The 13,996-nt window shown below is 44.6% G+C and overlaps 1 protein-coding gene across 1 annotated transcript in view; it reads right to left on the bottom strand.

The window, feature by feature from the left end:
* The window catches only part of SH3RF3 (SH3 domain containing ring finger 3), a 247,313-nt gene that overhangs the window by 26,957 nt on the left and 206,360 nt on the right, over positions 1 to 13,996 (bottom strand). Inside the window, exons 7-8 of the mRNA XM_059467004.1 lie at positions 12,675 to 12,925; positions 8,260 to 8,564 (exon numbers count right to left, since the gene is read on the bottom strand). Of these exons, the coding sequence (XP_059322987.1) occupies positions 8,260 to 8,564; positions 12,675 to 12,925 (556 nt within the window). The remainder of the gene's footprint in view (positions 1 to 8,259; positions 8,565 to 12,674; positions 12,926 to 13,996) is intronic.

Here is a 13,996-nt window from a genome sequence, read left to right as displayed (position 1 = left end):
TGGGACCTTGATGCCATGAGGGAATGAGAGATGAAAAAGTTCTTCAGGAACAGGGCAGGGAGAGAGCAGAAGGCATGAGGGGATGCTCAGCTGCAGAACTGTGTGGTCTGGGGTGGGGATTGGCCCTACGATCCCACAACAGGCGGAATGTGTCAGTGTCTCTCACTGATAGCACAAGAGCGCTTACATTTCACCCGACTAATCCAAGGACGTACTTGCCATCCCCACCCACAGCCTGGCCCCATCCAGCCATCTGGTCCTGCATGATTTCTTCTGCAGGCAGGGGAATGCCATGGGAACGCCAGTGCCGGGATGCTCACACGCAGACACACACTCGCGCACACATACGCCTCCAGCCTTCTGCTTCCAGTGCTCCCTTGCATGCTCTTCCTTTTGTCAGTTCTACTTTCTTCCTCCAGCCGTGCTAAGGATTTAGAAAAAGCTCCTGGGCCCTCTGTGCTATAAAATTAGGTCTCTACAGGTGCCAGGAGAATTCTGTGCCTTGGCATCCAAACAGCTTCATCTCCAGTTAGCAGATAAACTGAATTTCCTCTTGAAGTTAAAGCACTCTCTAGCTTCTCTTCCCCGGGATCCACTTCCCCTTAAGGCTGTAGAATGCAGCACAGAACCACTCAAAAGAGTGTTAGAGAAATCCACTGCGGACACTTGAGAAATCCTGTGACAGCACTGTGAGGCAGATAAGCAGAGGCGGGGGGAGAGGAGAGAAAAAAGGAATAGCTTTTGGAGACTGCTTGGCAGCAAAGTCAGTGCTTGAAATATCTGTGGGGAGTTTGAAAGCATTTCCTAACATCAAAAATGTGAAGAAGAAAAAGAAATTTTGATCAATGACTTATTGCCCTTGATCTAAGCAAAAGAATCCTAGCCAGTCAGAAATAACAGAAATCTGTTTTATTGTAAAGCTTAAGTTTTCTATGTTTTGACAGCTGGGGCTCATGCTTTTGGCTGGGTAATTTGCCAGCTTTAAAATATTCATCACTGAGTTGCCAGGTTTTTGTCCTTTCAAATTGAGCTCTAATGATGAAGGAGAAGGTGCTGGAGAGATTTTAAGCATGAATTTTCTGCCCTAAAACAGAACTTTGTGGCCTGAGTTCACATGACCAGAAAAAGAGGTTTCTGCTCCCTGGCCAAGTTTCTGGTGAATCACTTGCTGGTCACTGAGCCAAGATTCACTTTCTGGAGCATGGGAAGCACTGGCTCATTTGTGATGAAGACAGTCCCCTTGCCTTTATTGAGAGGAAATGGATTAACAGTATGTATTCTGTGCACAAATCTTGAAAGAACGGAACTAAAACATTCCAGACTAAAGCATCCTTACCAAGAAACAAACTGGAACATGTTACACTGAAAATTCATAGCTCATTCTGAAAATGATCTGTGAAATGCTGGTGTTGGTGGCTCTTGGATCAACTGAGATGTCTTACAGAGTACTCACGAAAATCAGCGTCACAGAAGTTTTTGTTTTTTGATGCAAACCTTTAGATTGCTATTCCAATGTTGCTCCCTTTTAATGCATCCTACACTTATTCCAAGAATTCAAGTCAGGCTCTTCTGATCTTGTGCAATTTTTTTATTGCTATGTCTTGCACTGTTTTCATTTCATCACTCAGTTGTTATCATTACATTTCACACCTGTACAACTTAGTGGGCTTTCTTAGTTGAACATAAGGGAAATTGAAAATTCCCAAATTGAAAAACGTTAAATAATTTCATATCTGCTAAGAAGACTACATTCCTCTTCCAGAAACTTGGGGTCAGCCTTATAGACTTGGTATCTAGAAAACCTGCTTGCATCAACTCTGTCCTTAGTTTCCTCTACTTGTCACAGGTGACCGCTATTTTTGTCACATCATTTTATATCTACAAAGTCCTTGCAAGTGCTCAACACTTCACTTTTGAGACTGATCTTTCATTTTCTGGATAAGGAATTAAAATGTCTTTGGGGATATGAAATGATAACGAATCCCTTTCAGTCAGGGACAAGCCAATATGAGAAGAAGTTGCAATGCAGAGACTAAGAGTAAGTAAAAACTGAAAGTGCATAACTGTGTAGGATCTGGTTCTTCAGGCAGTTTCAGGTTGACCATCTGATAGCTTAACTGGACAGCTAATGTGAACTAATGTCAAACAGCATCTCAAGAGTTTATAAAGCCAAATTTCTAAAGGCCCTTTGATCTAGTCTCCAAAGCTTCATAAAGCCAGAGTGGGCAACTAAGTGTGCATGCAGGAGGCCTGCCCTGAGGGATGCTGCCAGGTAGGACTGGGCACAGCAATTTAGAAGGATGAAAAAGGCACTGACAGGAAGGGGGAGTGGTGGAGAGGGAAGTCTCTCTGGTCATGTCTATTCTGGCATAAAAGACAAGGTCAGGATTTAGCAACAAAGCTATGTCTGCATCCATTAACCTTTGTGGGTTGGCTTACATCAGCTTCCTGCTCTACTCTGCACTGGTGCAGCCTCACCTGAAGTCCTGTGTGCAGTTTTGGGCCCACAATATAAGAAACATATAAAGCTATTAGAGAAACATATAAAGCTTTTAGAGAGAATACCATGAGGATGGTAAAGAACCTTGAGGGGAAGTCATGTGAGGAGCTTCAGAGGTAACTTATTTCATCCTGGAAAATTAGGAGACCTCACAGCAATTTACAACCTCCTCATGAGGAGCAGTGCAGGGGCAGGTACTGATCTCTTCTCTCTGGTGCCCAATGACAGGACCTGAGGCAATAGGCTGAAGCTGTGCCAGGGGAGGTGTAGGTTGGATATCAGGAAAAGTTTCTTCACCCAGAGAGTGGCTGGGCACTGGAATAGGCTCCCCAGGGAAGCAGTCACAGAACCAGCATAACAGAGTTCAAGAAGCATTTGGACAAAGCTCCCAAGCATGTGGTGTGCACCTTGGGGCTGTCCTGTGCAGGGCCAGGAGCTGAACTTGATGATCCTTGTGAGTCTCTTCCAACTCAGGATATTTTATGATTCTGTGAACTAACACTCTCTCAGGACAACACAGGAGTGTAGTTTGTGCCACACCACTTATCAGAACTGTTAGTGATGAGCAGTCTGGATGTAGCCATCCTATTTTGGGCAGACAAAAAGCTTAGAAGCATGGATACAAGTCAGGCAGGGACATTTGCAGGGCCAGAAAATAGGCCTTGGCTTGTTCTGTTTTGCAATGTAGTTCTCACACCAGCATCATGCCAAACATACTGTATCATTTGAGGAATGCATTTATTTTGAGCAGGACCCATACTTGAGAAAGTGAGTGACACTGGTGAAGACAGGCAGTTGTTTACTGATTTAGTCTTCACATGCAAAACTGCTGGTGTGTGTTCAAAGTAATTTTCTGAAGATGTACCTCTTCTTATCTTAACATCAGGAAACAGCGGCCTGGTGTATTTTCCCATTTGTTGTAACTTGTTAATCTAGATCCACTATGTATTCCAGGGACCCAGTTCCTAAATTTAAAGCTGCAAACAGACTTGTTCTCTCAGCATACTTGTGAGAAATGTTTAATTTTACATTGCCAATTTTCAAATATTTCAATATACTCTGGCTAGGTAAAACAGTAAGGAATTGCTGTAACACAGTGACTAATTAATGACTTGCTTGATAGCACAAGCTCTTATTTTCTTCTCTGTCAGCTCTTGGGCCAGACATTTTGGAAGAGTTTAATCAAAATCCTCATCAAAAGCCAAATGATGGATTTTAAAGAAAGTTTAATTACAGTGGTCAAACCACCCAGCATGATTTGCTTGATTTGATTAACATAATGAGGAGCTCATTTAATGAGAAATGCATTAATTCATTCAAACAAGTGGTTTTATCAGTAGTATTAAGCATCAACCCAGATTATGTACAGCAGAAACTATTATAGCAAAAATTGAGCAAGGTCAAAGCAGTAGTCATACCATAATTACAAGCTCTTAGCTGTAATCTACCAGTTGAACTGGGTAGTATTCCTGCCCAAAAAAGCAGGATCCCTATTTTAAAAAGCCCCCAAACCATACAGTTTTGCTCCAATTCCACAGCTGAGATCGCCATGTCTTTCTTTCAGATGTTCAGAAGGTTTGGGAAGTGGGACTGAATTTTTTGACTTTCAGACAGCTACACATGCAGATATTAGTAACAAATGACAAAGAACTCAAAGGAACCCTGCTATCACTCCACACCCCTAAAGGAAATGGATGTTGTCCATTTGCTCTTTGTTTTGCCTCTCTCCTGACCCTGTGATGTCTTAGTGATGCTCCCATCCCTAACCCGGCATAGAGTGACCCTGGGGAAAAATTAGCATTTTACTTCTGGGGAAAGGAAAAATTAAAAAAAAAATGCTTCAGGTGGAAAGTATTTGAGCAAAAGAAGAAAGAAACTCCTTCACACTTTCTTCCACTGCCTTCTTTAGAAACATTTCACCCTGTATTTCAACTTCCTTGTTCCAGGACCCCTTCCTCTGGGCTTTGCACAGCACCCTTCACCTGGGACCCTTCTCTGGTGCTCCCTGCTCTACCTCCCAGCAGCTGCCACTGCTCTTCTCTCTCCTTTGCTGCCCTGACCACCATCACCTCTTTGACTTTGCCGTGCTCCCTCACCTTTACTCAGGCCACTTGTCATTCCTGCAGCGTCTGTGCTGCCCTGCGGGAGCCGCCTTTCCTGCTGCCTCCCACTGTGCCCGTACAGCACTGAAACTTCTCTGATTTTCAAGTGCTCTACTTTTCAGCCTGCTTGGCTGCCAGAGTACTTTCAAAGTGCTGTTGCACAGTGGACTTCAGCACTGCATAAGGCACAGTTTTTCATCAGCTACTATCAGCAGCTGGTAAAGGAGACCATGCTCAAAACTGTTCCTTAAGGAGATAGGAGGCTGGTCAAGGAGCTGAGATGTGGAGCCCAAGCCCAGTTGCAGATGGGATACTCCAGGATTAGATGCTTACCAACAAGTGAAGACTGGCATGGAGGCAAAATTTCACCTCCTGCTTAAGTCAGCAGGAACATGACAGTAAGACACTATTATTAGGGTACCTAAATGAATGTAAGTACCAAGGTTCACCTGCAGCTTTGGAAATTTGGATCAAGATCTTCAAGAAATAAGCTGAAGCAGAGAACTAGAGATGTCAAAAAATAGACCTAAGGATTTATTTGCTATATTAATAGAAAATGAGCAAGAAAATCATTTATGCTGATCTGAAAACCATAATCCTTAGGATTATTTCTGCCTGTTGCCTTTAAGCCACAAGGAAATGAGTCAAAGTTGGAATTGGAGTCCCTTGATTTTAGAGAAATTGTGGGATTTGCCTATATGTGACTGTTGCACACCAACCTGTGATACACTGTCATATAAACACTTGCACAGAGGAAAGCTTTAGCAGTGATGACTGCACTGTACACTCAGCAAGGCTATTCCCGAGGTGAAGTCGATTCCATCTTGGAACAAACAACACAAACAGCATACATGGACTCACTGCAGAAGCTGCCCCTTGGTGTCACATTTAGTATCCTGAGTGGAATCAACATGGGAAATCATAAAACATACATTTTAGAAGATCGTATCTAAAAACACTTTCCCCCACTATCTCCCAACCCAGCCTTCAAGCAGACAATCAACATTACTAAAGTTATAATCTGAAGAAAATTCCCCAAGGTCCAATATATTTCACCATAGAGTGATAAATGCAAAAAATGCAATTTATCTCAACAGCTCTCAAAAGAACCATGAAAAACAATGGATCCTCATCATGTCCATCCCTGGACATGATGCAAATGCAAACTACTTCTTCTTATGAACTATGTGCCCTCTGTACCATAGTGAACTCACACTGACAATTCCTGCATGAAAGAAAACCATGGTTAATAACAACAAAATGTCTCCTAAACCAGTTATTCTCTGATCATTCAGCCTTTTTCCTCAGTGGTATCCTACAAAAGACACTGGAAAGACCAAGCCAGGATTAAAGTTAACAACTTCATAGGACACCAGAAATTGTTGATTCTAACAGCAATGCTAATTTAATGACACATTACAATTTACATCACACATGAATTGCTAATCTCAGTTTCTCAGGAGATAATTACCTGTGCATTTCTTCCATCCTGTGTTCAATAGAGCTGAAGACCTTATTACCTCTCCTCTTACTAACTTCTCCTCTGCTCCTTTCATCTCAAAATACCTGACTGATTAATATAATGAAACTGAACTCAAAAAAATTGCTTCTGATCTTTGCTTATCTGGCAGCTTGCTAGCTACGTCTCTCCTGTTTTTCCTCCTCGATATTTTCTGATTTTTTCCTATTATGTGTACTGATAACAGATACTGCCTTTCTCCACTGATATTCCCTCTGAGTGTTATGACACTTTCCTATTTACCAAAAAACCTGCCCAAACAGCCCTCACTCTGAAAATATCAAGCCCTGTTACAGATATGGTTCCAGTTCTGACTCACAGATGCCTTTCTGAATAGTTATATGTCTTTCCTTCTGGCATTATCCAAGCTCTCAATTTCTTCGAAGAAATATTTGGGCTTAGCAAAGAGTAAGTCAACTTATCTGGCCGAACATCAGACACTATTTCTAAAAAGAAAGGAATTGCTAATTCAGATTTTTCTAAAATGAAAGTGAACTATAACATGGACAAGATTCAGGAAAATGTTGTTCAGCTGGGGCAGTATGCATTGCCCAGTTGAGTCAGAAATGACAATTTTTACGGTTACTTTTCTCTGATACTTCCCAGATAGTGAACTGGTCTTTGGCAACATCCATTGCAATGATGTTGTATATTATTTCCTTCTCCCCTTCATGCATGGAGATCAAAAACCTCTTAACTTTACTTCTCTGCATCCAAATTCACTACCTTTAGGCTGTAATAACTTGGGAAAGGTTGACCAGTATTTCAGGACTGTGCTCGATATAATTTTGTCTACAGACTTTCCGTGTGCAGTATCACATGAATTAAAATATATGGACCTATCACTTAATGTGTTTTAGGAAGTAATAAATAGCCAGTACACAATGCTCTGAGGCAATGTGCAGCTCTACCATCTCCTGCCAAATGCTGTTCCCTTCCTTGGACTTGCAGAAGTAGCAAGTGTGGTTCTGTTTCCACCGCATGCAGACCTTGACGCACACCTGAGAGCTGTTCTTTGTAAGCACATACCTAAATGTCACATCCAGGGCAGAATTTCCACACCCTTCTTATTTCAACAAAATGCATTCAGAGAAAATTCAAGACAGGATTAAGGCAAGCATTTTAAAACTCATACTCCTCATTTTGTGCAACTAGGGGTTATCTGTGGCCCAGAGGACACATGAGACCTGCCACCTCAGTATTACCATGTACAAAGAAATTGTTTACTCCATATGTGTCTGTCACCATGGAAAAGCTCAGGGAACATATGGAAAGGATTTTTTTCAGGTTCAAAGGAAAAGCAGGCCCCCACATCTCTTCCTCCTACTCAGACACAAACCAGGATCTTGCTCTGCTAGCCAGTACAGAGATAATCTTCAGCATTGATGTATGGGAACTGCTGACACAATGTAAACATTTGGGAAAAGCAAAATATTTGCCAAGAACCTAAAAGGCTGGGTGCTTATAGCAGCTCTCCTCCTTAAAGCTGGCTTTCCTTAGCAAGGTGTGCCAGGGAACATGTACCCAGCTATCAGTCCCACTGCTGGCTCCCCAGAGATTAACCCTACAGTACACTGCACCTACATCCCATCGAGCAGTATCCCATTGCCCTCTTCTCCTTTGGCTGTGCCACTGCAATGAGAGTTTCTTGAAGAAATTGAGATGTTTCTGGAAGAGCAAAACAGCTCCTACGACTCAGGAGCCAATGTTTTACTGTGCCCGAGGTACCTGCTGTGTGGCTGGTGCCACCATCGGCCTCGTTGGTGTAGGGAGGCAGACGGATTCTGACATGGCCATACGGCTCTGACGGCCAAGAGCCCGCTACATCTCGCTGCACCACTGCAAGTTTGCACATTTCGGCGCTTATCATTGGCAGAAACACACAAATTCAGCTCATCCAGCCTTGTTTCCCATCCCTGAGCAGGTAACCCGAGGGCAGTGTGGAGTATGGTGGTGGGGGGAAAGATGAAATGCGCAAATAGTGTGAGATGAGGATGCCCAAGCTGTCTGGCGATGGAACCCAGCTTTCACAGAGTGCCTCCTCAACAGCCCTGTGGAAGGGCACCGCGGCAGCAGCACGAGGTACACAGAGGCACACAGAGACGCACAGAGGCACACAGAGGCTCGGCGGCCCTTACCTTCTCGTTCTTCCTCTCCTCGGCTTTGCCGGCAGGCCCGGGCGCGGCGGGGCCGCCCAGGGTTCCGCTGCCCACGTCCCCGTTGAGGTGCGCGGCGCTGACGTTGGGCGGGGTGATGGCGGCGGCGGCGGAGGTGAGCGGGATGAGGGGCCGGGCCCCCGGGGCGGGCGGCTGGTGGCCGTGCTGCGGGGACACGGCGGGGTGAGGCCGAATGGCCGCGGCGGGCAGGCGGGAGGGCGAGCTGGGCGTCCGCAGAGGCGACACCGTGGCCGTGGGTCGCTCCGGGGCCGGCACTGCCGGGTGCGCTGCGGGAGGAGCAGAGAGCACGGTTACATTGCCCTCGCACTCCCCCGATGGGCCCTTCAGTGGCCGTGGCTCACTTGGGCAGAGCACGGTGGCAACAACACCGTGGGTTTGATCCCCTTAGGGGATTATTCACTTGGAGGGTTGGCATCGATGATCCTTGTGGGTCCCTTCCAACTCAGAATGTTCTGTGATTCTGTCTGTGAAGGTGCCAAGGGCCCGATGGGGATATAAGCTCTGAGCCTTTGCCCAGGATGTATCACCCTGCAAGTGTTTTCGGCTAATTCCCCTCCTGGCTGCAAAGCCCTGCCCGAAGTCACCAAAATTGGCTTGTTTCCCCCAGTGATGCCACTGGGGAATGACAATCACTATCCCTTTCCGTGCCTGGAAATAAATACCTAACCTGCTGCCTTTTAAAAATACATTATGTCGTTCCAGCTGAGCTGTTTTCTGCACCCCCAGGCCCTCCTCCTTAGGTGATCGGATCTGGAGCAATGCAGCACGGGACCTAAGGGGTTAGCCCAGATGATCCACGCTGACCCTGCAGACAGCGATTACAAAAGGAGGTGTCTTGTTTCAGCCCTAACAAAATGACCAACATCACATCACTGTGCTGCACAGGATTAATTAAGCAGAAATTCACCGGAGGATTTCTGAGCTCAGCCTCCTCTCTGCCAGCAGAGTCCCTAAGGGACTGTGCAGTGCCTTTTAGTCTGGCTGCTCCTGCTAAGCAAATCCTGCCTGCAAGCAGTGGGAACCAGGAATTAGAGCTCGCCCATTTAAGGGTGACTGTGACACACTGGTGAGGTCAGCTCCCCAGAGCGTGTTGCATGCTTCAGGATGCAAAAAATGTGACTAAGCTCTGGGTCTGTTTCCACAATGATGTTGTCTATGACTCCCAGCTTGGTTGATTGCTTAGGTGTTACCTAAATACAGCTCCACTTCAAGTATGTGCAGCCTAAAAGCTGAGTCCATACTCAGACGTTCCCTCACATAAATGATTCAATAATAGGACTGGCTGGAAAGTGCCCATTGCATAAATGATTTCAAGGTTTCATAATCTTGTTTAGTTCTGTCTCAGTGCAAAATTTGAACCTCTGAACGTTTTTCAGAGCACAACATGCTCACTCACCCCATAATAGACTCTATTTTGATCAGGTTATTCACCTGGGATGTGAAAACATGGAATGTGATCATTGCACTGTTCTCTTCTGTGGAGAACAGCTCTGGAAAGCCATCAATTCCCTTTACATGAGCCAGTACAGCTTCATGGTTGGTATTGGTTGAACTGTATTCATTCTTGACAAAAAAATCTTTGAGTCCAGCAAATCAGCTTTTCTTTGTCCAAGTGGCATTTTACTGGAAAATTTCTGACTGACTTTGATCTGTCATTTTCTGACAAATTCATCTGGAGGACAAACTTTTATGCAGTTGGAGTTCACTCAATCTGTAACTAAACAACAATGCTAGAACAACTCAAACCACTAGTTTCTATTCCTATGGTTATCAGTGGCACCCATTGCAGGGATTAGATTGATAGAGTGCCATTAATCATGCTCACTACACCAGCTGAGCACTCCTGCCAGGAGGGTATTTCATCTCCCAGCCTTCTGCCCTATTATCTGATGTGATACTAAACATGATGGGCCAGTCATCATCAGATTAGCACCTCCAAAGTTTATATGATTCTCCTCTACAGAAGCTCCTCTATAACATCTTTTTTTACTAATGTTTATGGCAAATCAGCTACACTATATTTAGCCAGTCTGTAACTTGATATCACTTTACCATGTAAAATGAGGAAGGCCCTAAAAGTTGTTATTACAGATGCCTTCAAGACTCTTTTTACTATTAGTTACCATCATTCCCTCCCAGGACTACTAAGAACATGTTCTGAAAGTGCAATTCACTTCCAGAAAGCCAGGCAAGGTATTCACTAGTTATCTGGAAATTATTCCCTCCTGATTTTCCCATTTGGAACCTGAGTGATGAGCAATTTTCCTACGAGAAATCTTTTTTTTGGGGGATGGTTAAACTTGTAGGATCTAGGTTTTGAACTACTGTTTGTAGGGAGCAATGACTTTCCTAAATTTAGAGAGAAAGCACATAAATGGAATTTCTCTGCATGTACCTGGTTGCAGAACACTGATTTGATAATAATATTAGGTACATCACCTCTTTCATGCAAAACTTGGTGTTTCCAGACACAAAGGAAACATAAAACATGAAAAACAGTAAAAGAAATGGCCTGTGAAAAATCAACTCTGAGTAGAGTTCTCACATTTTATTCTGTAGTTTCATCTGCTTACTGTTACAATGTATGCCTTTGCTCTGGGATCTCTGGATCTGGACTGTGCTGCATCAAACATGCTATTAATTAGCAATGCTCACTGAAGGCTATTTTTGTTCTACACCACTCATATTTCGTTTTGGGTGTGTTCCTACATTAGTGGCCTTGTAGCAAATTGATTTGTTACTCATGTATATTGCAAGCCAACAGAAACGTGATTTGAATACTGTGCCAGCTTGCCTCTCTTGAAAAGCTTTTCCAAAAGTCAGTGCATTGACCTGTCCTGCATGGACTCTGGTCCACAGCATGCTGGTGAAGACAGCTATTGTGGAGATAATTACTGATAATCACAAAAACTTCCTTTATTTATCCTGGCAAAGATTTATTTAATTAAAACAACAATCTTGTTGTTCCAGCCTTCTGGAAAGGCTGGAAACCTTCTGGAAAGGTTGGAAAACTCTCTGCTTGGGAGGTTTTGGAACAGCTCTGTGGTCCCTGGATCACCCTGCCTGCCAATGCTTTGGCACTTTACAGATGTCAGTGACCTAGAGAAGCAATCTTAAATCAGGGAAGCTGCTGGAGGTGTGGAAAGAAGGTGTGGGCCATGCCAGGCCTGTGGGGCAGAGCAATCTGTCACCTTGGTTTCAGGGGAGTCATCTGCCTGGTGATGTGGGCACAGGAGGCACCAGGAGCACCTGAACACTTGCTGAGCACTGCACCCAAAAGGGGACACTTTTGCCTTTGTGCTGTGGGAGCAGGAGACCTTTTGGAAGGGTGTGACTTGAGAGGAAAATTCTTCAGCATTTTCTAAAGTAGAGAACAAGAGGATAAATGGATTATTCCCAGTGTGACATGGATGCCTGTCACACAGCCCTGCACTGTTTGTTGAGCAGAGGAGTCTCCACTGTTCGAGACTGAGATTCTCAAGTATTTGATTACATTTTCTTCCCTTTGGTCTGGACTGTGGAGGAGGTGAGATTAGATGGCCAACATCATGCCTTCTGGCTTCAAAAGGTATGAATTCATGACTCACTCTGCAGGGTATTTCTCATTTGTGTTTGCTCTGTTTTGTGTCTAAGACCTCAGTTTTGAGCAGTCGCAGTTGTTACTGATCTTTGTAAATACAATGGCTCACATCCCTATAAAATATCAGAAACAAAATGTTTTAAATTTTGCTGCATAAAGTTCCACCACAGGATTTGCTTTTACTTTATTCAACATCAGAAGCTGTTTAACATCAGGGAAAGGGGAATAAATTGTACTCTAGAAAATTGTGCTGTACATCAGAAAGGGAACCTAGAAAGAACAGAGGCCCCCTGGTGCAAGAAGCTTTTATTCTCACTTCAAAAAGGTGGCAGCAGATTTCAGATTTTTGCTTTACCACTAACACAGGGTTCCATTCTGCCTAATAAATACCTTTCATCCCTGAAGCCCAATGAAATGCTTCTTAATTTCAAGGCATGTATTACTTGCACTGCTATAAGGGCAGTATTTTTTATCAGCAAGCTGACCGGACTCAGAACTGTTATTCTCCTTGGTATACAGAGTGCTCGCATTCACTCAGATAAATTGTATAAATATTTGTAAACACTACAATCTATTTCAGCTGTAGCAACAGAACAATCTGATAAACACAACGTGGTTCCCAGAGATCAATAGAAACCCATAAATATTACAAGCAAAGCAAACATACTCTATGCACCAGCCCACCCTGCCTGGGCTGAAGCGAGGAGGAAAGCAGTGGGAACAGGCACATTCTGGGGGTGGCCCTGGAGGGGTACCCCAGCAGTGGTGCCAGGCAGGAGGCAGGGTGAGCACTTACCCATCTGCATGGCGCTGCGGGGCTGGCTGCCCACCGGCTGGGCCGAGTACCGCAGGCAGGTGCTGAGCTGCGGAGAGGCCGCCGGCAGCTGCCCGTGCGTCGGGGGCGCGGTGATGGGAACAACCGGCCTGGCAGCCGTGCTGGCGTTGCTGTGACCCCCCACAATGGGGTGGATGGCTCCTGGGGCTACTTTTGTGGTTGGAGCTCCTACAGCTCCGCTGTTCCTGGGCTGCCCAGCTCCCACTGGCACCCTGCATGGAGACAGACAAGTGCAGTGTAAGCATGCTGCAGAGACCCCAATACCCCACCACAGTGCTGATAAGTACCCCCAGTTACTTAGGGGATTTAACATAATACCCTATCAGTTGTTAAAGTAAACTGAGGTATTGATATCTTGGGATCTTTTGGTGGTCGCCGTGACCCCGAGAAATGTTAAAAGTCACTTCCCAGCCTGAGCACTTGAAGAATGAGTCTGAGCTCTTCAGTTCTTGGTCTCAAGGTTGTTTATTGCGTCTTATCTATAAAAAATTTTCTCCTGCCCTGCTGAGGTCCGTCCAGCAGGACAGTTCCAGGCACACTGCCTGCCCCCAGGGTGGTGTTATGTCTTTATACTAAAAACTACGTGTACAATATTTACAATTACTTTCCAATACCTATCACCTATGTTAGACAGTGAGCTTCTACTCTAAACCAATTTAAAAGTGCCAACATCACAGCAGAAGATGGAGGCCAAGAAGAAGAAGAAGAAAGGCTGGACACACCCAGATCCCTTCCTCTTGCCTCCTGAACCCCCATTCTAGAAACCCCAAAAACCACTTTTCCACCTCGTGATAACTTCACTATCATTCTACTTAAACTGTTGTGGCTTGCTGGTCTTCATATAAGCTCGGTAATTTGCTCCACGGGTCATAATCAAAACCACAGGTGTTTTGGACTCCATGCCAGGGCTTCTGAGCCCCCTGGCAGGGGTCTTGGCCGTCCTGGACAGCCAGAGGGATGTCCTGGGTTCCCACATGGATATATACTTATCTTTATAGGACCCATTTATAAGCAAGCTGGGGGATATTTTCACCCCTTTATTCTACAGGAAGAAGTGCAGGGTAAAAATAGAAAAGATAATTTTTCTCATCATGTCTTTTATTACCCTATATTTCTGTCTGAATAGTTTCTAATAAAATCACAAATCTTAATTCAGAGGAAATGGGTATCTCCCAGATGTCATTTTGTGTGCCAGAGGCTATTTCACATGGAGTGATAATTAAAACAGACTCAGAGATCTTTTCTTTGGACCAAACCTGCATACAGCCCTACAGGGAGAAACA

Source organism: Ammospiza nelsoni, chromosome 2, assembly GCF_027579445.1.
Source record: "Ammospiza nelsoni isolate bAmmNel1 chromosome 2, bAmmNel1.pri, whole genome shotgun sequence".
Classification (NCBI taxonomy): Eukaryota; Metazoa; Chordata; class Aves; order Passeriformes; family Passerellidae; genus Ammospiza; species Ammospiza nelsoni.
Note: the sequence above shows the minus strand (reverse complement) of the source record. Positions and strands in the feature narration are given on the sequence as shown.